The following is a 25,847-nucleotide window of genomic DNA, read 5'->3' on the forward strand; positions in this document are numbered from 1 at the left end:
CCCTGCGAGCACGAGACCGTGCTTTCCCTCCACAGGCACACCTCTCTATGCCTCTCACTGCACAGCAGCTGACAATGAGCTTCTAACTTTCTCTCTGACTTATCATTTTACAAGTACATATAGCTGAAATCACACCACAGTCTTTAACTCATGTGGTCAGGTGATTTTGTCAGATGACGTTGCAGTTGTAGAATCAGGATTTTAGCAGCAGCCTGGAAGTGACTGCTGATTAACATGTAGTCTTAATGAGCGGCGCTTCAGTCTCTTTCATACTTGTTCTGTTGTCTGACAACAGAAACAGAAAAACATGTGAATGAAAACAGCTTTATTGTGAATCCAGCTGTATTAAAATACCGTATATGAGAGCACAGAGAGGAGAAGAGAAGCAAACAGATAAAGGGCTGAAACCAACTGACACTAGGCTGGATGCAAATAGGATACTATTTACAATGACATCATGAATCATGAATATTCTAATTCGCGTATTATGTCATCTAGCGACATTTAGTGATTTTTTGAGCAGGTTTAAGCTACTTTAAATTGAAAGAAGTTGTTCACAGTGGTTGTTTACCACAACAGTTTTCAACTACATCCTCAGTTTTGCACATTGACCACACTGATCCAACCATATAGGTTTTGGTCACATCCCACGAGGGACCAGGCTTTACCAGACTGATCTCACTGCTGTGTCATGATGATGCCTGCACACCTGACTGAGTTCAGATCAATGTGTGTCAGTGTGTCTAACCACCAGCTGTAAATTCCCCCATGCTGATAACAAACTTCATGAGTTATTTCAACATTTCAAAGGGGTCAGTGCACAGAGTGACCCCTGCTGAGGCCGCCTGAATTTGTTCTGAGAAGCCCACGAGCAGCTCAGACATGAAAAAGCTCTGTGGCTGCTGCACCTTCACTCGGAGCAGCAGAGGGGAAGTTCCCTCCTAGTGCACAACGTAAACTTGGCTCCAATAAAAGCATCCGTTGGCACCTCAGTGGACAACAGGAAATCTTTGTTTATCGAAAAACATCCCGTTGTTGGCCTCGGGGTATGTGACCCCTCTCGTACAGCGGCAGAGCGTCATATAGTAGCTGTGGTGGAGCCCAATATATCAGGATCTCAGTACTGAACAAAGCCACCATATCCTTAAGATAAACAACAAAGGCATAAAGTATGTGCGTATATGTACTCGTAGCACCGGGTCTACGTCAGACCCTCTGGCCCACGTCTGTCAAAGAGGTTGGTATGTATTGTTTAACATAGCTCTAGACTTAGTGTCGGACATGCCCGTGTTCAAGGAGCACAACACCTAAAGTTAGAAGTGGGCAGAAGTAGAGACAGTTGTACAATAGCATATCCATAACTGTGACAGCATGTTCCTTTATGTTTTTAGCTGAAATACAGAATATAGTATTTATACCCACAACAGCAGCTGCTGAATCTGTTTAATCTACCCAGTCAATGGGTTTTTATTACGGTTCCAGCAACAGATCCATTTCATTCACAGTGACAGTTCAACACATTTACATTTCCTTACACTATTTCCTCACATACATATGCACTATATACCAGAGAATGGGTATATACGGTTGGGTAAATACATGTTAAAACAGCAAACATCCTAAATCATATTGCATTGCATCTGCTAGCAGTTGTTTCTGCAATGATGTGGAGTAAAAAAAAAAATAAAAATAAAAGGCTAACAAAGATTGAAGAAGTTACATTTTGAGGATATTTTATACCACTTATTTATTTCTGGATTTGTTTAGATCAAAATAAAAACAACTACAAATTATAATGAGCTATTACGATGCACAGTCAGTTTCACATTTCCATTAAAAACACACGTGTGGAGATGGAGAAATGTCAGTGAGTGAGCGTGTACAGTACGAGCAGTACCTGAGGTCAAGTTTCTTTAAATGGCTGGTAACAATGTGTGGTACAGTTTTTGGTCAAGGTGCATGTACATCTCATCAGTATCTTCACAGCATGTCTGTGACTGCTCTCCTAACACAAACACCAACAGCTAGTCTTCTGTCTGAAATTTGTTCACGTCCTCCATATTCTCAGCAGGTTGAGGCATTGCGTTTCTGGCACTTGTCCTGCGGTTTCGCCTTGGACGGTGCTCCGAGAACCAGTTGGAGACGGTCATGGCGAGGCGGAGGAAACCCAGGCTGATGCAGTGGACCTCTGAGGTGATGGGGATGTCAGAGAAAAGGGCATGGTCCCGGCACATGAGGACACTGCTGCATTCGAAATCTTTGACAATGTTGAGGATCTCCTGGCGCTCTGCTTGCCGCATCATCCCCCGTATGTTCAGCAGGGTGGAGACGTGCTTCTTCCTGTGGGGAGGAAGGATATGAGGAGGAGGATGAGGGGAAGGGAGGTAAAATGGGTGTTAATGGAATTTGGGTCTGTTTGGTGTCGCCAAAGGCTGTCATGACTTTGAGTAACAGTCATATCTCTCTGAGTCATAGTCTGTCTCTGGGAAATAACAGAAGATTTGGTATCGCTTTCTAAAAAGGCTAATTTATTAAGAAAGTTTATAAAAATGAAACTATAATAATGCTCAGTAAATCATTCCCTGATGCTTTCAGGATGGGCTATGAGGCAGTAATAAGAACAACTTGGGTTCGTACACAGTTACACTTTTACATATACTTACATATACAATACAATACAATTTTGTATCTTTTTTATTATTATGAAAAAAATATTATTCTTTTTCATAATAATATTTTATTTGAATTATTTGTCATTCTTTTTTCAAATACTTATTTTTCCCACCAGTCATTCGGCACAGCTTCAGAAGTTGCCTCGGTGCATTTCTCTACATATTACTGACAAATAAACCTTTGAACCTTTGAATCCTTGTTTGTGAAAAAGATCCCTTTGACTTGTGTTGATACTCTGTTTTGCAATAATGTATTTATAAATGTTGGTAATACTGGATGTATCACCTTTTAATAAGCCACCAAGACTGCAGGTATGACTGTTACACTGTATAGTTTGTTTGTTTTTTAAGATAATTAATGAAATCTCTATTTGTTCATTTTGATGAACTAGTACTGTGCTAGCTAAGAAGATTAAGCAAATGTCAAATGGAAGATTTTTTTCTCAATCTGGGCAACAAGAAGGTCTTATTTGTTGCTTATAATAATCTACAAAACATTAGTAAATAAACCATTATTTCCAATAAATGAACCCCATATAAAGGGTGTCTTACTATCAAGTAGCACCAATGGGCTTTGGTTTTTGACAAGTCAACACTTGGCATTTAGATACATGACTGAATAAGGAGGAAAGACTGGAAGGAGGCTGGAAGGACTGACATGTATTCCCATGCGTAGGCACAGTCATGTGTCTATGAATGGACTCGTTCAGTGAAGCACCCAGAAAACTCCAGGAAGGCCGGCAGACTTTGATCTCCTAAAATACCAGCAGGGGATGCCATGCAGTAAACAAAAGGGGTGATTCAAGCAGTGAGTTAGCATGTCTCCAGGTCTGAACTACTGTGTTTTGCTCTCCTCTTCCACACCTCTCCCTCTTTGATTCCATGTGTGGCACCAGTCTGTCTCCTGCAGCGTGGCAGGAACAGGAAGTACTCGGCAGCAGCTTCCTGTCTGCTCCGCGGAGGGTTATGCGTCACATGCGGCTGTAGGTTGCCAACCGTCACCTGAGTCTTAATCTGTGCACAAACAGCCCGGGCGGCTGGGTCCCCCCGAGGCCTCTCAGCCTCATCCATTCTCAAAACAGACCCGTGCTCTTCTCCAAAAATAGCAAAGTTAATGTAGATATGTTTCCGTGCTCCTTTTCCTTGTTTTGATCCATTGTGAAAAAAAACAAAACATACATACTCTTACATTTTCTCTGCTTTGGCTAAGTGCCAAAAACAGCACTCTGAATGTGTAGTAGTAAGCACAAAAGCATATAAGACCTTTGGTGGTATAGAGCAGGCAGATCTGTTTTTGTGGATGCTTCCTGGTTGCAACAGAAACGTTTCAACACAGTTCATTTGTTAAAAACTCTCACCGTATATCTGGAAACTCTTTCACCAGGACAGCCACCTCCATCTGGATGGAGGGAGTGTCCTCCAAGAGAATGATGTCAGCCAGGTGACAGATGACGCTATCCAACCAGGACGAGCTTGATTCCTGAAGAACAGACAAAACAAAGACAATTTAATTATCATGCAACAAGTATAAGTATTTATTACCATTAAAAAACATGGAATCGATATTTACGATTGGCTTCCTTTTAAAAATTTGTTGTGTTATCGCTGTTTATCCAAATGGCTTCTTCTTCGTATCAAACCTGTGTTTTGAAGAAGAGCTAGAACTAGCAGAAGAAACAGATTAATACCTTTAAAGCCAGAGGCCAAACATTTAAGTGATTTACTGAGTGAATAACAGAACTCCACCTCTGTTTTTCTAGGTCCTGTTTTTCCTTCAAACACTCAGGAAAACGAAGGCAGAATTCCTTGGCTTGGCATTCACTAAAAATAACAGCGTCTGTTTTAGACAGCCATTAAAAACTAATCTCTCTCCACCCCTCCCCAGCCCAAGTTCCCAGTTTCCACAGACACTTCATCTCACTCCTCAGTGAAAAAAGGCCATCAAGGCCGTCCCAGAGCCACATCAAAGCTGGCCAGCTGACAGGAACAGGAAGTTCCTTCTGAACACAGCGGCTTCCTGTTGTCAGCCGAGGTGACGGACACTTGTTTGAACTCACACACATAAAGGGGGCAAATGCCACACTGACAGGCCTAGTTGTTTTACACCCTCTTCCCCCCCGTGGCAAGTGCTAACGTAAGCCTGGTTCATCCATCTCCATCTCACTGACGGCAGACATTTTTCAGAGCTCACTCCTGTATCAACACTGTCTGAGTTATTCCTGACCTAGGAAGTTCGAGGGTCAGGCTCCATTCACAGCCACCAGGCTCTGTGTTCCCCTTGCCAGCTCTGCTCACTGTTTTGAACAATCAGCATTTTGTGATTATTTATTATAGTCAGGGTCTCCTGAAAAGTAATTTGTTGTGTCTTGGATGCAGTACGTGTCCTGTGCAGGCTAAGTCGGTTTAAATGTATGCTGTCCTCTTTAACGACACAGTCTGATTCATTTAAATGAATAATGACCAGACTCACCAGATCTTTAAAGAGTCCTTTCAGCTGTTTGGCCTCATCTTGCAGACGGAAAGCCATCCTCTTCCTCATCTTGGAGGATGTGCAGATGACCCGCCCCCGCATGATGGCTCGGACATACTCCACCAGGACTCGCCGGTGCACCTCACCCACCAGCGTCTGTCAGTCATTCATAACATTCATCACTGATTGGCCGCATATGACCATCAAGCAAATACTGTATTTGATTTAAACATATTACACACAGACTCTGTTTGATCACACAGGTGTTACCTGATATGGTGGAGCGTCCATCCTTCTGAACCTCTTGAAGTGCTGTTTAATGCTGGCTTCAATGGCCTCAAAGGCCTCTGTGTTATTCAGCCATTTTCTCTTTATCAGTTTGTCAAAGAAAGGCTGGAACAACAGACCAAGATCTAGTTAACAGAGTACACAAACACAGTACATTTACTCAAGTAGGGGAGACTGGGGACGGTTGCAAGAAGTCTTATTGCAATCAGAAACATGCTGGAGTGCTAACACTCATATTGCATAGGCTCAGTTAGGCCTTCCTCCCACCAGGAAGAGAGAGGACACATTCCACATCTGCTGCTGCATTTATTGAGAAAAACTTGGTTTAGAGGTATGAAAGTTTTTTTTTTGTTTTTTTTTTATGATCTGTGTTTTTTTCAAACTGTCCTGACATTTTGAATGAATTAATCAAAACTTACTTGGGTTGAATCATTGTTTTGTTTACTTCTAAGTGTCATGCTGAAGGTCAGTGTGACTAGCTAGCACATGTTGTTCTGTCATGGCTGATAAGGTGAGGACAGTCCCCAAGCTAATCAGCCAAATCAAAACAGGCCACACAACAGTATGTTTCAACATTTTTAATTCAAAATAGGGCAAAATGTTGAAAATTTGACTAATTTTGTCCTATAGCACAATAAATGCAACAATAATTATTCATTTCAATGCATAAAAAATACAAACAAGTTATTTTGGGAATTATTTTGTTTGTCTCTTACAATATAGCTCCCTGTTCTGTTCATGAGAAGCAATAAAATAAATAAATTATGCCTATTTTGACTCAAGGTAGGCGTATGTTCTCAGTGACTGTTCTTTGATAAATATTATTGAATCAATAAATAATACTATATTTTTTGTAAACAATGCATATTTTAAGAACACTATGATTATTGAGACAAAATGAAAAAAGTCCATTTATAAAATTCTTTTATATTTTCAATATTTTACAACCGTTCCTGATCCGTGTTGCAACTGTCCCCAGGGGATGAGGTCAGTTGCAATATCTGAATTCTTCCATTCAAATAAATATTGTGAATGATACGTCATATGTAATTATCTTTGAGTGGCATGGGTAAATAGCAGACAGATGTAAGTTTATTATATAAAAGTTTGATTGGTCCAGTCAAAATAGTTTCTGAGTAACTGAGAGAAATGCAAAAAGTGTTGCAAACGTCCCCAGTATCAAGTGCAATTTTGAGGTACTTCTTCTGTACTTGAGTATTTCCATTTTTTAAACTTTATATTTCTGCTCCACCACCTGTCTGAGGGAAATATTGTACTTTTTACTGTACCACATTTATCTGATATCTGTAGCAGCTACTATCATCACCTTATCATCTTATAAAATATGATCACCCAACATTATGTAAAAGTAGTTTCAAGCTGCAACAATAAAAGCTTACATGTTTATCAATGTTTATCAATAATATTAATCAAATATCAAAATATGCAGTAAAACATAGACAGGGGGCTCAGCCAGCTGCATAATTTGTACTTTTTCTAAACGTTACACCTGGGCTAGACAGTCATTTTTTTATGTCAATGGGCAAAACTTCCATAATCACCTTTCATCATATTGTATTTCAAGTGGTTTAAAGTCTGTTTCCTGACTTTAGAAAGTAATTCCTGTGACAGGAGACTTTGGCCAATCACAGGTCTTTTCAGAGAGAGAGAGAGAGAGAGAGAGCATTCCTATTGGCTGTTCTACAAATACAGATGCATGTGTATGTCCCTTTAGATGGACATGTGTCAGCATCAGTGAAGTGTTTCAGAGATGGAGAGAAGTTGTTGATCTACAACAACGACAAGTAACAAGCTGCTAACTTCATTTTCCTGTGGTATTTAACTGTGTTGTAGTGGTTGGTTGTGTAGGCAGATTTATCATGAAAGCAAGCGATTCTTGGCTGTGTTGAATGTTGCTAATAGATTAGCCTTCTGCTAACTATAGCCAAAGGCTCATGGCCGCAGCTGTGCTGCTTGTGTTGCGTGTGTGTACGAACACACAGGAAACGTGTTCTTTTTTTCTAGATTTCTGCCTCCCCCAAGTTTAAGTGCATTCAGTGCAATTTACCAATAAAACTCCTTTACTTTTACTTATGTAAAAATTGAATGCAGAACATTTCCTCTCTTTTCACAGTGCCTCTGTTCTTTTTTGGAGTGATCATATTTTGCCATCTATAATGGAGTATTTGCAAACATTGTAGAAGTGCTGCTTTCACTTCAGTAAAAGACCTGAAGATTTCAGGAATCAGATTATTGTTTAAGTCATGAAATTTGAGGAACTTTACTAATGGGTCAACTTGGTATATGTACAATGTTTTATAATGAGTAGTAACAAATTAACTGCATCTCTATCATGGCTGTGAGCAGTTCTCATGAGCCCTGCTGTGCAAACCTGTCTGATTGTCTTTTACAATGTTGCAACCAAGAACAGACAAAAATATTGTCAGGCGATGGAAGTTCTTCATGTACAATCATACTTGTCCATCGTATAAGGGTCTTGTTAAAGGGAAACAAGCATTAAGGACCCGCTAATGTCGTACTCACCCTGATGTGCTCAAACAGTCGGTCAGTGAGCACCTTGACTGACTGGTTGACGATCCTGTCCAGGGAGGAGTTGGCCCTCGGCCCTGACTCCTCGCTGCCCTGTGGGTCACACTGCCTGCAGCGCTCCACAAAGGATCTAGAGGACACAGAGGAGATGGAGTTCCACTTTCAGCAAATTCCTGCAAAGCTTCCTCCAAAAAACAAAAAATAAAAAGGAAAGACTGACAATGTTCAGCATAATTGTTTGCTTACCTGAGAGGGGGGCAGCAGTTGACCAGAGCTATGGTCCTGGAAACATATCCGTCCCCTCGGTCTCCGAATTCTGCCTGAGTCTCATGAAACATCTCCACCTTCCTCTGGAAACTGAACATGTGGAGGTTTTATGAGAACCTACTGAATACTAATATAATATAATAAAAATATCGGGGCTCGTCTGAAAAGCATTTTTTTTTCCATATAGAGACAAATATTCCAACATCAGTATTACTCTCCTTTATACCTGCTGTAGTGTATTTTGTTTTTGCCAACTGCAAATCAGAATTAAAACTTTCACAAAGTTTGGTTGTAACCCAACTTTCCCTGACTTTATTCCTCTGTGGTAGCATGTACTCACTTATAGAGAAAGTCAGCCAGTCCTGTGAGACTACAGCGAGCCACTCTTGCCCCTAGAAACTGGTTCACAGATGTGGATCTGTCCAAATCCACCTTTAGCCTCTGGAGTTGGCAAAAGATGTGAGTGATGAGAAAACAGTATCTTAGAGAAATTTTCAAAAAATCACTTTAAAGTCTATTTCTGAGATTTCTTTTCACAGTAAAAGTGATGAGTGACAGTGTACCTGGATGACAGAACGTGCCAGGTGTGACTGATACTCCTCAATGTGCAGAGACTGGGCCCATCGCCTCTCCTCTTCATCCAGAACCTGCATAAGCTCTGTTGTCACCTTCTCCTGGAAATCACAGCAAAAAATTTAAATGTGTCTCCCATCCAGATTTTCTAAGAATCAGACATGCAAAAGTAAAATTTCTTACCCTGACAATACTGATGCAGTCTTGTTCCAGCCTGTCCACGGTGTCTTGCGGCAGAATGGCTTCCAGAGGGGAGTAGTTGATAGGTGATGTTGTGCCAATGGTTCCTAGAACATCCCTGGTGGAAATGATGAATCGTTACTGAACCGGTTCAGCTTTCAGATTCGTAATAGAAGATTGATAAGTCATTATTACATTGGAGTTCCCAGGTTCACAGTCTATAAGGCGCCCTACCTGTTATAGATGTTGTAGAACCAGTCCAGTAGTGAGTAGACGTCTGTGATCTGCAGCGGGCCGCTGGTAATAGTCCGCAGACGTTTGGCCACGGCTCGATGGTAACTTTCCACATACACCTGGAAGGCAGCAAACTCCTCTGGGTAAATGGATACAGCATTCCTCCGTGCTGCATCAAGGTCATCCACCATCCGGCTCCTCAGGCGCTCCAGGTATGAGGCCAGCTGGCCTGCCTGGGTATCCACCTGATGTGGCAGGCTCCAGTCTGCGGCCTCCGCCACAGCCTGCCTCCACTTCATCTTCAGTCGACGGGGACGATGGCTGGGCTGGACCTGCGGGCCCTCTCGCTCTGGCTTGGTCTCCTCTCTCAGGGCCCAGGCAGCATCAGCATGCTCCTCCTGTTGGATCACCAGCACCACCAGCCCGAGGTTGGGACCGGCGCTGGGCTGACGGAGGGACTCCCGCACTACATCCCACATTTCCTTCTGCAGCGCCTCATACAGGAGCTCCACATCCTTAGCCTTCCGCCGGCTCGAGTCCAGAGTTGCGTTGGAGCTGAGGGAGTCATCGATGGACGAGGATGATAATGGGATCATGGCGGGAGGGGTGCTGGGACAGAGCGTAGGGGTAAGGGTGGGAGTTGTCGGGGTAGGCAGGAGAGACAGAAGCTCACACTCCCGCTCCAACTCCTGAATGTGTGTGTCGGCCAGGAGGAGGTCCCTGTGGTTGACCAGCTGTAGGATCTCCAGTACTGTGGGGATCAGGAAGAGAAAAAGAAGTTTTATGTTTATTTGCAACATTCATAAAACGGAGAGATGACCAAGCGTCTGTTTTTATGATTACTAGCTGTGCGTGTGTCTGACTGACAGATTGGCTTATTTGTTGCTCATTCTGCACACTTCTATTCCGAGCGAGGTTCCCTGCGGAGTCTGTGAACAGTAGCTTGGTTGAATATCTATCTAGAGGAACCTGGGGTAGGAGGATGTGTGCTCATTTCCTGATTTCACAGTCCACTGGTGATTGAACCCAGTGACTCAGGGATCTGGGGACCTCTCAGCCTCATCAGAGAGTTGACTAGTACTGCGAGGACGTATACAGCTGAAACTTGACCAGTAAGAGAAAAGTTCTCCATCATAAGAGAGACTACTCCTAAAAGAAAGACTCCTCTAGGTCACTTGATACTTAAATATAAGTTTGTGATCAGGATCTAGATGTTTTTACACCTCGATTTTTACCTGAGAGTGGCTCTCTAGTTTTGACCACCGGCTCCTCCTCCACTGTTTCCTCCTCAGCCTCTTGGGAGGCCTTGTCTGACATGGATTCCCTCTTCAGCTTGCCCAGATTGACCATCCTGAGGAAGGAGGGCCGTCTGGAAGCCTCCACCTCATTGCCTGCGCTCAGGTCCCCACAGGGCAGGCTTTCTCTGCGCTCCTCCTTACGTCGACCTGTGAAACTGCACAACATCCAAAGCGGCAACAAAGAACATGAACAAGTTTGAATAAGAAGATAAAAAACTTATACATACACATATATAGGCATATATGAATGGGAAAGACATACAGTATATGAGACTTGAGGTTTGTGTTGTACTGTTTTGTGTGACCAGTAGCAGCTATAGCTGGAATGCTACAAATTCACACATCTGCTAAACAGTGCTGCTGCTGAGCATTATGGCCTCAGTTAAAAATAGATCCATTCACTTAGCACAGCCAGTACACAACATGTCACAGAAAAACAAAAGAGGTTCCATAGATCAACAAGTTGCTATGGCATATTACATAACTCCTCAGGAAATAAGCACACGATATGCTGTACTGTTACTGACCGGCAAATGTAGCAAGCGGTTTGCCCTTTCTCACCCTCTGGGACTCAGGGAACCACGCTCTTAGGCCTCAGCTGTTCAGAAATGGATTGTCTGATTTCTAACAGTTTTCTTTGAAAGTTATGTAACTGTATTTTTTTTTTTTACCATATTTTTTGTAGGGAATCCTTTTGATTTTATTTGACATTAACATTAGGGGATGTTTTTTTTTCTTTATCTTGCTGTTAATTCCTGAAAATGTGCTTCTGTAAGTATCAATAGTTAAGTTAATAGATAAATGTTTTATCTGTGTTACATAATTTCATTTTGTTTCATTTGATGGATGCATTGTTGCAGAGCATTTCTTTCTATTGCACCATTCTTCTATAAATATGTAAAAATGCTTTTAATTTTTTTCTTTTTCCCTTTTTGAACAAAAAAAAAAAAGTGGTTCTTTGGGTTTATACAATATATACTGTACAATAATTCATTTTTTTTCCTTCTGTTAGAAATCAAAACAACAGCTAGAATCAGATTTCAAGATTGCATCTCCTTCCTCCCCACCCCTCCTCACCGGAGCAGGGTCATAATTCCCTCTGAGCTTCTGCGTAGTCCTTTCCTTTTCTCCCTCTCTGGGGGGAGTGTGTTTGAGTCTCCAGGGCTGTAGTGGGGAGAGTTGTTCCCCCATACGTTGCGTCCCGATATGCGAAGCCCCTTCCCCAGTTTTCCAAGGGTTTTGAGGGGCGACACTCCACAGATCCGTTCCAGGGTCCCTCTGAGGGGTTTCCCTTTAGGGTTCCCCGCCCCGTGCCTCTCTGCGTTCACCTCATTTTCCTCCTCTTCTCCATCACGGGACGACCTGAGCTGGAGGTTACCCCTGACCGTCCCCATGATGAGGCCCACATCACCACCGTTCCTCTCGTCCTCGTCCAGGTCTACATCGTCAAAGGGGTTCAGACTCTTGTTCAGATCCTTGAGGTCATTGAGTTCCTTCAGATCATTTAGATCGTTCAAGTCCCTGAGGTCCAGGTCCAGCCGGGGCAGGATCAGTTCCCCGTTGACTCTGGGGAACTCGTGGCAGCTCTTGGACCTTCCCGGGAGTTTCTTCAGAATGGGCATGGTTGCAATTTAGATTTAGAAAACAACTGCAAAACAAGAAGAATGTGTAAGAGTTTGTCAAAGTGTTCAAGAAATCAACAATCTTAGAAAGGTCTGATTATAAGATTGACGTTAGAATGAATTACTTTTTTTGACATTTACTCAAACACTGTCTGGTGCTTTATTCAGACTGAGGTAAAACACAACTCACAGGTCTGCTGTGAGAATTGCTAACCAGGACATGTTGAAAAATACATGATAAATCTCTATAACCATGACTCTGTCCTTTCAGGGCATACAGGAAGTTGGCAATGTGTGACTGAAAATTGAACCTATGAAATGTGGAAAACAATTTTTCTTTTTTTTTCTGGTGGTAAATCAGCGACCAGACAGTTTATATAACCAGAATCAAAAACATCCTCTCACATGCTGGTTATGTAATGCACTTCACTAAGCAAATAGGAAATATGTTTTCAAAATATTGCTGCATTTTTATGTGCTCCACTGCAGACTTGAATAAATATTACACCATTCAGAAACAAATAATTGTGTGTGGAGTGGGTCAAGAGAGGCTGACCTGCAGCTGGATGAGAGAAACCAACATGTGAGTGACAGCAGAGTGATATATATATTATATAAATATATATATAAGATTCACACTTTTATACAGTTTTCTGATCATCCATCTCTTTGATTTTTAACATGACCTGGACGTTTTATTGTAAGTTCCTTAATTTGAATGTAAGGTCCAGGTTCAGAGGTTTATTTTTTTGTCTGCTGATCATTTGGAGATTTGGTCTAATATTAAAATCATATGAGTGATTTTGTCATAATTATAACTGTAGCTTAGTGTAAAGCACAGCTAAATACTGTCATATACACAAAAAACCTTGTCCACCCAGATATAATGTTTGAGAATTGGCAGTTTTATTATTTCTTTTAGAATAGACAGTGTATCTGAAAAAGCTTCCTAGTTAAATAATAAACAAAAAGGTTAATTAATTAATCATTTGTAAGAACTAAGGTGCCAAAATATAGGAATGTTCATTTCTTAATTGAACCTCCTGTTGTTTTCAATATAATGCCATTATCCAGTTACATTGAAATGATGTTGTTGTTAACAACTTACTATGACTTACTTTACTGTAACTGGGTTTATACTCTGCTGAAGTATCAGGGGGAGCTGATTCATACTTTCCACTATGTCCTGAGCCAGTTTTCTGTTCTGGAGTTGAGTCTGACAACATCAAGGAAAGGTTCAAATCTACAGCCCTGGTTCCGGTGAAACTGACAGACAGCTTCAGCAGTAAGACAAATTCCATTCAGACTTACTTTTGAAATTCCATCTTATTGTCACTGTCCTTCCTGTTCAGATTAGCACGGAAACACAGTCAGAGGAAACGCAAAGAGGGATTTTTATAATAAAAAAGACTGTAACCTTGGATGACAGCCAATTTATTTGGATTGTCAGACTGTTGAAGCCTCATGAGCTTTACCTTGACTTTCGAATGCATTTTTGCACCAGGGTTGTGGATTTTATCTCTTCTGATGAAATCTTATTAGAAAGGGATCTTTTCACAGCCAGCATAGAGAAGCAGAACAATTACAGCAATTAAAAACTGTTTCAGTGTACACATGGGCCTGTGAGTATTGTTTTAAGAAAGACTTCAGTGTGAATCCGTCCTTTAGCACAGTTTGACATACTCTATGTCATCATAGTCATCACCAGAAGAAGAAGCGTTTTGAAAGAAGAAAAACCCAAAAGTGTTTAAAACCCCTGTATTCAAACATTTTTTCCTTTTTCACACACAATATTCATAACATATATAGCTTCAATGTATTTTGGAAATAATGAGTGCATATATTTATATTTAAATAACTTTAGTGCCTTGTTGAAAAATGTTAATTTTATCATTTACAGAGTCGGATGTAAACATATTGATATTGAATTTAAGCCCTTTTTGCACCATTCACACCCGTTTTCTCAGTCCAGTGCTCCTCTCTCAGCACTGTAGTGTTACATGCACAAGAAGCTCAGTGTTGTAACCAAAGTCATCTGCAGATTTTTTCAGTGGATTTAAAATGACAATCAGATCAACAAGCTGAAATCATGGTAACAATCAATGTGTTGGAGAGACTGGTCTAAACTGTAAGGCTGAAACTGACGCTCGTCATCACACGGGATCATAAAAGCTGGTCTTTTCTTAAAGGAACTTTGGTGTGAAGCAGATTTCTAATGTATAAAGTCCATAATGGTGGTACTTTCTACAACTCGGTTTAAAATGATAATTATTAAGTGTGAAGCATCTATGAAATCTAACAAAGAGGATCTCTTACATTACACAGTGCTGCATGTGGGTAAAGAAAGCATAAACTCATATTAACCATTTTTTCATCTTACATGCTATTGGTTTTTGTATGCCTGTGTAATTCTATTTTTCTTTAAATGTCTTAACTTGTTCTTCAAACCTTGTGCGTGGTGCTGAAGCAACTTGATAACCTTTGATAAGCTAAGCCTTTCTACTGTTTATCAGCCTCTCACAAGAGTGGAGGACAGGAAAACACTTGGCTGCAAATGGCTTTGAAGGAGTTTACGACTTTGAAGCAAAACATTTTCTTGAGAGAACAATAGGTGATATACAGATGGCAGACATCACTAAAGGGTCTTCATCAGCATTTCTAACAAGTCAGCCCTCAGTAAGGTCAGATACGGTCTGAAGTCAAACCAGGAGTGGTGAGAATCTCACTAAACTGTGAGTTTTCAAATGTGTTACAAGATCAGTCACTGCACAACACAAACAACAGGTTTTTACAAACTCTTTCAGTGAAAATAACCGATGTCAAGTACACAACAAATGGATGGGCACCGATTATTGATTGTGTAGCAATTAGAAAAACAATGTCCAAATACAATAACCTCAGCAGAGAAACACAATAACATGAACACTGTTATCTGTCAGGTTAACTACAGCAAGCATAAAGGAACAAAATCAGCTCCCTCACTAGAAACACAAGAGAATGAAAACATCCTGAATCCAAACTTAAACACTGTCTGCGAGTGCAGAGGATGAGACTTACCTGATGAGATTGCCTTGCAGTGTTTTAGCACAATGTCATCCTGGAGTGTGCTGGCTGTGCGGGCTGCCAGGCTGTGAAGTGTGTGCATGTGTGTGTGTGACTGATGAGTGTGAGAGCGTGTCTGAAAGTACTCGGCGACTCAAGAGAGCAATGTGGCTGCCTGTGGTTTCCTGACGGGCTCTATTGTGGTGGAAGGTGATATGTTTTCCTGAGGAAAGGCCCGTCCCGTCCTTTCTCCCCCTCCTACGCCACTGACCCTCCGCCCCCCACCCCCCTCCCCGTCCCTCCGTCCCCAACACCCCCACACCCGCACCCCAGGGACCTTTCTAATTACACCAATTGCATTAACTGTACAGTGAAGGAAGATGGAGTTGGACGGAGCGCTCCCCTGCAGTGTTTTATGTTTTTATCTGCTCTACACACTGTGTTTGCGGTCATGTGTGTTTGTGCGTGCGTGTGCATCGTGCCCTGACTGAGTCCTATTAGAGGTAGATAATGAACTTGAGGATGATTCAGTGTCAATGGCCTTGAGTCCAAATTCCATTCATACACCATCTGCAGTGTAGTTTTCCTCAGCGGAAGACTTAAGAGTGGATAGACCTGAACTATAGTGGCACTCAACACCGCTGCTGCCGCATTGCTTTTGGTTGAATGCAGTACTCCGAGGTCACTAAAGCCATGGCATAGCTAAGGTTGAGGGATATATGAGAGGAGCGTGTGCATGTGCGTGTGCGTGGGCGTGTGTGTGCGTGCATATGGCTCTGATTTGTTTTGTTTAACTTAAAATTAAATAACCAAGCGAAATAAAATGGTAAGATAAGACACCCCATGTTAAACAAACAAAACAATGTAGTCACTGTGGCTCCCTGCTGCCACCCAGTGGACAGTCTGGGACAGGACAAGAGGTACAGTCCCACTCCAGGACACCTGACTGTACAATGGAGTGGACCAGTTAATCAGTTAACTCATTAATCATCTCACCGATCTGTCATCTGTGTTGTGATTTTTGTGCTCTGCACCGGATATATATAGTTACCAGTCTATAAGTCACACCTATAATGAGGCTTAAAGTTCAGTCAGGAAGACCAGCGCCTTGGCTTCTGAGTCACAAGCTCTTTCCCGCCATCTCTAAACTCCACCAGCTCGGTCTCGTCTTCATCCAATCACTTGTGTTCCTTCTCTCTGCTGTCTTTCAGCACTGTGTAGATTTCACCACCTCACCTGTGGATGCCTGACTGAAATGTCCCTCTCACGAAGACGTTCCCATCCTCATCACCCCCACCAGTGTCGGGCAACTTGAGTGTCTACTATTTATATTAAGACATAAAGGGAAGGGGAAATTGAGATATACTACTGTATATTGCATTACTAATTTAACCAAATACCACAGGGATGTGGATAAGTCATGTACAGCAGCAGCCACCTTGCTCCAAGTGACAGCTAATCCATGGCAGTAAAGGTCTGAGAGCTCCAGTGGAATCATATTGAGAACAGAAAGAGGACTGAGGCCCCATCAGAGGGGAAAACACCCTAATGTTGTGTCTTTTCTAACTTTCTCTGTGAGTGATCATTTTACAATGTCGTGGTTAGAAAATCAGGATTGTAGCAGCAGCAAAGCAGCAGCTTTAAAGTGATTCCATGTTTCAGTCACTATTTCTGACTCTTTCCGTCGTCTGACAACAGAAACAGCAAAACATCTCAATAGGAACAGTTCAGGAACATGTGACTTCAGCATGTATCCAAATACTGTATATATGAGCACAGAGAGGAGGAGAGAAGCAAACAGATAAAGAGCTGAAACCAGCTGATAGACTGAATGATAATACGACGCAGTCCAGCCAGATTCCAGGTTTTGTCTTGGTCTTGTTTACTTACTTTCATTCCTGTTAGTGAATCCTGATAGAAATATCCAATCTAATCTTTGCTGCTCAGAGTAACATTTTGGACTGAACTGTGTCTAGTACTAACAATGACGTTATTTTATTCTTCTTCTTAGAATTAAAAATAAGGGCAACCCTTTAATTTACAAGCCATTTCATGGTAATTATGTAATAATGTGAAGAAATTACCAAGAAATAACAGTGAAATCAGTATGACAAGTTGTATAATTACTGCACAGGTTTTCTGAGTCCACGGGCAGTGAGTATTAATTCACATACATTTTACAGGCCCTCCACAGATGAGTATCACTTCAAATATTTACGTCTTTACACTTTACGTATTTATATGTCTTTAACTCATCTACGTTTATATGAACAATATCCCAAATAGCATATATTGATACTGTCAACAAGACTGTGGGGGAAATGTGTAAATGTTCTCTATGCATGCTTGAGTAGTGAAGCACATACATATTTAGTTTAGTTTAATATTTCTTTTTGCATTTTCATTTTTTTTTTACATACATACTATTTTGGAATGGACACTACTATCTACTATAGTAGACCACAAGGATGTATACCATTGACCCATGTTCCACTTGGTGATAAGATTCAAAACAAATACCTTCAAGTTCGACAGAATCCAATTCAGCATGACTAACGGGAGACTCAAGAGTAATCATGTACATGATTTTTGTCTAATCGGTTGTACTGGATGACATGGATTTTATAGGTGTTCCTAATAAGGTGGTATTTCTGGTATATTTACAATTTACATAATCTACATGTAGAAGTGGAGAGAATGTAGCACATGAAACACACAGAGTGAAAGAAACTGTTTTATTAACAATTCTTGCCTTAATGAATGTATTGACAAAACTGAAAATGTAGTAACAGCACAACTCATAAAGAGAAGGGGAGAACGACAGGGAAATATCATTAAAAAACTACAGTGTAAGCATTGCAACAGGATCACTGCCAGTGTTTAATTTTACCTGTATTTTGGATCTGTGTCCATTTCCTGTACACATGACAATAAATAACTAAAACATAATTTAACAGATGTTAAAGAAGTCATGTGTGCATCTAAGCTAGCATTTTGTGTGTTTACTGTGCTGGTGGGACATACTGTAAGTGTCAGTGTTAAATTTAGACGGTGGTGTAAAATCAGTGTGTGGTGTTGAATATGTACCAGGATGTGCTGTATATTTTTTTTTTGTCCTATTTTCCTCAGATACTCCATCAGTTAGAGCCACAAACTGCTGCGTCCAACAACATGTACATGGAGAGAGTGATGATAACAGTAGGTGCAAGATGGTGTATAATTATTCCAGTCAAGGAAAAAGTTTTTGTGCTGCAAATGAATCCTGTTTTGTTGGGGGGGATACTGTGAGTGGAGAAATGGATAATTAATTTATAGAAAAAGTATTCTTACCCAATTATACATGAGAAATGTCAGAAATAAATGCTTAAAAGCAAAGTTTGACAGTTTGGTAAATATGCTTATTTGCTTTGCTTGCTTGCTAGACGAGAAGATTGATGCCATTCTAATATCTGCCCAGTAAATATAAGGCTATAGGCAGCATACAGTAAGCTTAGCATAAACAGCTAGCCTGCCTCTGTCAAAAGGTAGCAAAATTCACCTATCAGGACCTCTAACTTCACTAATTAACATATGATATCTTGTTTGTTTAATCCTCTCAAAAACCAAAGTGTAAAAACAACAAGATGTGGTTTTAAAGGGATTAATGTGCTGGACTGTTGCTGGACTGAGCAGTAACCCTCTGGAGTCTGACCAGCGGAGACGTCAACAAGATGTGAATGTGTCACACGTTACCTGCATTCGCATGCGTGTGCATAAGGGGTATCTACACGTAAAAACGTTGCTTCGTAGTGCTACTACTGGTGAAAAACACCACAGGGAACCTTTAAGAAACAGATACGAGAGTGTTGTCGATCTTCTCATCTGTGTGTGTGTCTACACTGGTTGAGGGGGGGGGGGGGGGGGGGGGGGGGGGGGCTGTCAGAGGGCCTGGTTATGGTCTCGAGTGTGGTGGAGGTGGTGCTGTGGGTTGTTGAAGTGGTAGGGCTCGTGGCGGTAGTGGCTGTGACAGATGACAGGATGCTCAATGCCTTCGCTCTGCAGCTCGTCCTGCTTGGGAACTCCCTCCAGCTTCTCCACCAGCTGTCTGATGAAGTCCTGTGGAAGAGCCGGTGTCACATGGAGCAGAAAGGAAACAGAATTTAACATTTGTCAGTACAACCATGGTTGTTATTTGACCGTGTTTCAGGCACTCATGTACGTGTATTTTCAATGCATTTCATGATTCCCACTTGCTCATCAAATATCCATGATGAACTTGACATTTAGCAGATACAGTATGTAGACATTAAAGGAGAGGTTTAGTGATATTATATATGTTTCATATTATCAATAAAACAATATGAAAAGACCAAAACCAACAATGAATGTAACCTCCGAGGCTTGTCTGTGTATCTACAGCCTGAAATAACCTTAATCTTATTCCTCTGTCCCATAGAGCTCCATTGTCGTCCAAACACGTATCAGTAAGCCTCATTGTTGCACTGGGTGACATGTTCCTTCATTACCATAAATGCACACACCAGTTGATTTCAAGTTGTTCTCACATACACTATCCTGCTGCTAGAAAAACTCACCACAGCACCAAATGTGGATTAATCTGCATCTGAAAATAGTCCCCTCAAAATCCACTATTTACTCCTGTTTGAGTAATAATTACTAAAATGTCCAGCTAGTTTTAGGAAATTATTTAGAAAGAGAGAAAGATAGAAACTATAATTCTGTGAGCTTTTTATTTTAGATTTTTGTGTCTTCATTAGGAATCAACAGGCTGGGCAGTGACGGTCATAGGCAGGTTACAGGAATGAAAAAGCACTGAGAGACGGACAAACACTGCTTTTTTCTTGATATTAAGAATATGCTATTTCCAGCCTTATTCTTTAATTCAGTCTTTTAGCTGTAATGGCCGGTGATGCCTTTTTCGTTCTACACCACCAAACACAACTAAACACATCTGCAAAGTGTTCTCTTCAGCACTAGCTTCAATTGATCATTTTTCTGATTTCATCTCAGACCGTTTGTCTTAAACCTGGTAAAATACTGTAGATCGCCAGTTTATAAATCAAAATTTAGGATAAAAAGAGAAACTATAAGATGCATGTAAGGTGATGTTTAGCTGTTGTTCTGGACCTATACTATACAAAGTATATTTGTGGAATACATGAATGCAGAATTTAGGCCATTAAACACAAGTGGGAAAGAAAATATGGGAAGCATCTCAGTTTTGTAGTAGCTGATACTTTATATGGAAACATCTGGAAGCATCTGGCCGCTGACTGTAAACCTCGTGTCACTCTTGTCTGTACCATTAATAAAACTACTATGACCTACTAACTATACAATATCCATAGAGCTGTTATCAGAACATTAAAAAAAAAGAGCAAGTATCAGTTACATGACAGAAATAAATATAGTGTGTAGTCATTTCCCACCCCTCTTTGTTTGAGTATTTTGAATGCTCTTATGTCCATAGATGGAAGAAGGCATTGGAGAGAAGCTGGGTCTCAAGAGGTCGAACTCAAGGCCCAGTAGAGGAAGTTCCCACTATGTGTGAATGTGTTGCCAATGATTACTAACAACCACTGTCAAAATAGGTTACTACAAATGCTAAAAATAAAATGGGTCAGCAGTGTGCGACAACACTTTCTATACATGACATTTAGTTCAGCTCTATCACTGCTTCCTTTTTGACAGTGTTGAGATTTTACAGATGAGATACACAGTGTTATGGCAACAGTGCATGAAGAGGTAGGCAAAACAACCACCCTCAGTCTTTAATAAATACTGACTGTTAGCATTTGTTTGACTCTGGTTCCATGTGTTTTATGTTTTCCTTTTATAGACAATGATCAGCAGTCGTAAAAATACATCTCGTCTTGGCAGCGTCTGTTCATGTTGAGGCTATTTCACTGCTCATGTTGAGCATGATGTGACGTATTTCCTCGAAACTTTTTTTTAGTTGGAAGTAGCTCTTAAAGTCTGTCTTAAAAAACAATATTCATATGCCCATATGAACAATGAACCAGGTTTTGAATAAAAATCCACAGTCCACATTCTGGGCAAAAATACAATCCAAAGTTTATCTGAACATAAAATAACGCTGCAGCAGTTTGAAACTCTTCTTTGGAAGATACCCACTTACCTCAGATTACTGAAGCCTCATATTAACTTCAGATAAAGTTTGGAATTCCTTTTTGCACAGAACAAAGGCTGTGGACTTGGTAAGCATAATTGCCAGCGGAGGTATGTGAAGAAGGAATATTTTAATGTCCAGTATGAACAGGAGGAATAATTACACGTACTGTTTTAAGACCGACTTAGTCTATCCTTTAATGACGCACCATATCAGGGTATAAAAAAAACTAAGTGTGAGTAAGAGCAGCAGCAGCTACACTGGCTCTCCCTGCTCTTTCGCCTGTGTTTGCATCTCTGAGCGAGCAACAGCGTCCAGAAAGACTCATTGTTTGAGCATTAAAATGGAAAGGAAAAGGCAAGAGAGCACAAAAAGCCTTTGTTGAGGCACGTGGACACTGTGGGACGAGGTGTCAGGTGCTGCAGCTTCAATTTAGGTCTGTGTGTGTGTGTGTGTATGCATGCAGGTATACATTTCCATATGTAATGTGTGTGTAATCATGAATAATCTTGGGTTAGAAATGTAATTTCCAAGTTAAAACATACCTCTGTGTTTTTACTGCACTTTCGAAGAAGCTCCTGTTCAAAAAAGCAGATAATGTTGTAACAAACCAGCCGCACAATCACATATTTATCATCAGTATTCTACCATGAACAATAAAATAGAAAAAATATTAACTCTTCCAAACATGTTTGAGTGAGTCTCTGAACAAAATCTGCCCATAATGACTGTGATTGATGATAAATCCTACATGATCAGCACCCTCTTATACAGTTTGAATGATGGGGTCACACAGTTCATGTTACCTGTAACTTTTTGACCCTCTGGTCAACGTTAGGCAGGTCAATCAAGTCATCAATGTTCACCTCCTCTGGCATGTCAGCCTCCTGAAATAAAAACACGACGAACACACGCACGGTCTTAATGAGTCATCACACAAGACGGGCAACTCTCTTATCTATCTATCTATCTATCTATCTATCTATCTATCTATCTATCTATCTATCTATCTATCTATCTATCTATCCTTTATATTCCCATGTATTCCCAAACTGCACTGAGGCTTACAGCACATCACACTTATATAGTGACTGAAATATTTATACCTACAGGATAGGGCTGTACAATTAATTGAAATATAATTGAAATCCCAATACGGCCAAGTAAAATATCCAAATCGCAGGAGCTGCAATTTTTTTTTTTGATAAAGGTAGAATGTCTCACATTGTTGTGCGTTGTTAGCACCATAAGCGTTTTGGTGCCACAGATTTCCCCCCAGCCTACAAATCATATCCTCCAGACCTAAAGGAACATGTTTGTTTGGTACAAAACACCAAACAAAAATCACATCATCATCATCATTTCTAAGTTTTTTTTCAGAATGCAACCGTTTTGAATGCAACCGAGATCGCAATATCTGCCAATATAATTGCAATGCCATTTTTTTTTTGCATATCGTGCAGCTACTACAGGTTTATTTTTATTGCTGTATCAATGCATGAAATGAGAAATCAAGGATGCTTTGTGCATCAGATATGTTTTCCAGTATATTTCAGCATATTCAAAGGAACAATTCAAGCAAATATTACAGGGGAACTCCTCGGATTTTACACATCAAAGGTTGCAGGTTTTGGCCTCAGATGGAGCTGTGTGAAGTCTGATAAATGTCCTCAGTTAATGTCACTTGATATATTCACTGCTGCTAGCATAGCACACCTGAATCTCAAACCAAACTGTTGGTGGTGGAGTTGTATTGTGGGTAATACAGGCACCAGGTTTTGACACTTTTACACATAATCATCTTATCCAGGGTTCATATAAAAACATGAATCACTCAGTCATGCATGCAGTTACCTCTAGGAAACCTTAAGACGCTTGTGCAGATGACAAAAAAAAAAAGTTGCACAAGGAGAAATTCTTCATGTGTGACATAACCAACCTGTGGACCCAGATTAGATAAAGTTTACCAATATCTCCAAAATCATATTTTCAGTTTTTAAGGTCAACTGAAGAGTTTGGATTCAGTCCACACCCACTGCATATCCATTTGTATGTTCAGGCTCTGGTAGCTGAATAGCAACAATGTTCACAGCTTACAGTAACAGGGGCCTGCTATGTGTGAACAAACAACCATTGTTACAGCTGAGTGAAGGGGCAGCCCCACCCGCCCATCCACACCACTGCACTGCTCTGCTTGTGTAATTAGTCGGGGACGTTGGCACATACAAGACTTCAGCTCTGCAGCTTCATCACCAAACTCTGATCCTCACAGACACGTCCTCAACTGAAAAAGTGACGAGAATTTGTGCCACAAAATGATACTTGTCTGAGTTATGTAATCATCATAGGCTGTTTTACAACAAGAACTCTGGTCAGTTTACTTCTTTATTATTACATAAAATTACTGTTTTGGGCTCATGTGAAAACGCCAGTGCCTTTAGGCAAAAGCTCTCTTTGTAGGCTGGGCCGGTTTGTCATTGTGAATATAGGGTTTCTGTTTTCTTATAATCAACATACTCTGCTTTCACAACACCATCCTACACTTTAAGTATAAAAATGCAGCCCCTCCCCCGAGAAATCCTAATCTCGTATCAACTGCCTCAGCAGTCAGATGCACAGTGTCAACCTCCTCCAGGGACAAACAGCACTTTCCCTCCAACCTTTTCCTCTTCCTTTTTCTCATCGTTTACCCTTGTCTCAGTTCCACCCTGCCCATGTAAGGCAGAAACCCCCAAGACAGATACAGGTCTCTGAGAAGAGGACAGCGCTGGACTGCACATCTGCAGAAGGCTTGGCCTTGTAAGGAGAACCAGGCTGCCCCACCTCTCCCCTCCACTTAACACCTCATACATTATAGGAGGCCTGGAGCCCATTTTCAAGAATATGAAGCAATCCCAGTGAGCCTTTATATCACAGTCTTGTCCAAATACTACTTTCATTTCATGTTTAAAACTCTCTGCCCCATTTTCTTTTAAACATCTTACTGCAGGGAGGGTGCATCTTTAAAAATCTACACAACTTTTTAAAGCTGTGTGTAAACTACAGTATTAAAATACAGACCAGCCAAAACTGTTTCTTTCTCTTTCTGTTTTCGCCCACCTGACCCGAATAGAGCCGGTCCAGGCTCTCCTCGATCCACTTCTCCACGTCCAGCCGCCTCTGCAGCTCCTTCCTGTTGTACTTCACGGTGACACGTACATGTCTCTTCTGGATATTGCACCCGTGATCTGGAGACGACTCCAAATCCGATGAATGGACCTCGTCATTTTTCTCCAGTGTCGTCCCGGTCCGGTGGTGGGCCATTTCTGGTCTGGACTGGTCTGCCTGGTTTGTCGTCTCTTTAAGCGCGGGAGGAGAGAGCAGCGCGGGGAGGCGACGACGGCGCAGACTGCTGGACTCAAGTGGGGTTTTTTTTTTTTCTCTGCTGGCGTTTATTTACAGGCTTTCTATACAAACGCTGCTGTGAATCACTCTATCTTGTAAAATGGATTACATCAAGTCGAACAGCTGATAAAACAAAAACAGCATTTCAATTCTTTTTTTTTTCTGTATCTGACACCACAACTTTCCAATTTGATGTAGCCTATATACAGTTTATACAACTTTGAATCATCATCAGCTTTCATTATTTTATTATTTTTTTACCTAATCTGCAACTTAAAATCGTTTGCATTGGGTTCATCATTTAAACCACAGTTAGTCTAAAAAAGGACAAAATGCATTTTGTAGAGTTCAGAACAGGAAATAGCTCTAATTAAATGAGGTGTGGCAGCTGACTGCTCAGTCAGTTCATTGGTGAGGTTGATTATAGCACAGGCCCACACTGTTTGTTCGATAGGTCAACAGAGCTCTCTTCATCATGTAAACAACTTCATTTCCTCAGAAGCTTTTAACCCTTTTGACTGCGAGAGGAAGGTTCTTGTCTGCTCATGGTGAATGCTTCCTGAAGAGGTAAAATATATCTTTCTTTTCTTTCATCCCAGTTGGGTGTTAGGTATTGATGTTTTTCCCCCTTTTCCTTCTCTTTTTCTTTTATTTTTTTTTTTGGGGGGGGGGGGGGGGGCAGGCAGGCATTCCAGGTTGGTGGTCACCCTCCTCCCAAGACTGCTCCTAGATCCTCAAGGAGGGTGCTAGTTCTTTGAGGGATGTTCGCTGTACCTTCTTTTTTTCCTGTCTTTTTTTTTTTATCCATCTCTTCGGGAAGTTTCCTTACACCACTTTGACTTTGTCAGTGATGACAAATAAATCAATACACATCACGGTACAAAGTTCAGTTTTACTTTTAAGCTCTTTAGCTTGCTTACACACTCATACATGGTCCTGTAAATAATCAACCAATCCCCAGCATTATTAGACCTTGGTCCGAGGATGCTGCATGATCATTGGCTCACTGATGTTGATGAGAGTTACTCATTTATTCCTTAGGTATCGAATGAAAAGACAAGGCATTTTTCAATCCTGATAATATGAGACCAATTTAATCGGTCCATAAAAGTACTGAAGTTTGAAACCCAGCCCTAT

At 41.0% G+C, this 25,847-nt stretch overlaps 2 protein-coding genes across 2 annotated transcripts; both read right to left on the bottom strand.

The window, feature by feature from the left end:
* Positions 1–1,442: 1,442 nt before the first annotated feature.
* On the bottom strand, positions 1,443–15,376 carry LOC111222398 (tumor necrosis factor alpha-induced protein 2-like). Its single transcript, XM_022746113.1, has 13 exons — positions 15,212–15,376; positions 11,610–12,180; positions 10,470–10,687; positions 9,235–9,985; positions 9,004–9,118; positions 8,811–8,921; positions 8,588–8,688; positions 8,227–8,337; positions 7,975–8,110; positions 5,413–5,535; positions 5,143–5,298; positions 4,031–4,152; positions 1,443–2,340 (listed from the first exon to the last, which is right to left on the bottom strand). Exons 2-13 carry the CDS (start codon positions 12,152–12,154, stop codon positions 2,025–2,027), a joined length of 2,805 nt encoding a protein of 934 aa, XP_022601834.1. The 5' UTR covers positions 12,155–12,180; positions 15,212–15,376; the 3' UTR covers positions 1,443–2,024.
* Positions 15,377–19,109: 3,733 nt separating this feature from the next.
* LOC111222308 (protein phosphatase 1 regulatory subunit 14A-like) lies at positions 19,110–24,689 on the bottom strand. Its single transcript, XM_022745997.1, has 4 exons — positions 24,426–24,689; positions 22,133–22,213; positions 21,872–21,904; positions 19,110–19,291 (listed from the first exon to the last, which is right to left on the bottom strand). The coding sequence occupies exons 1-4, from the start codon at positions 24,627–24,629 to the stop codon at positions 19,115–19,117; spliced, it is 495 nt and encodes a 164-aa protein (XP_022601718.1). The 5' UTR covers positions 24,630–24,689; the 3' UTR covers positions 19,110–19,114.
* Positions 24,690–25,847: the final 1,158 nt, after the last annotated feature.

The sequence above is a fragment of the Seriola dumerili genome, unplaced genomic scaffold (assembly GCF_002260705.1).
Source record: "Seriola dumerili isolate Sdu_G_001 unplaced genomic scaffold, Sdu_1.0 BDQW01000091.1, whole genome shotgun sequence".
NCBI lineage: Eukaryota > Metazoa > Chordata > Actinopteri > Carangiformes > Carangidae > Seriola > Seriola dumerili.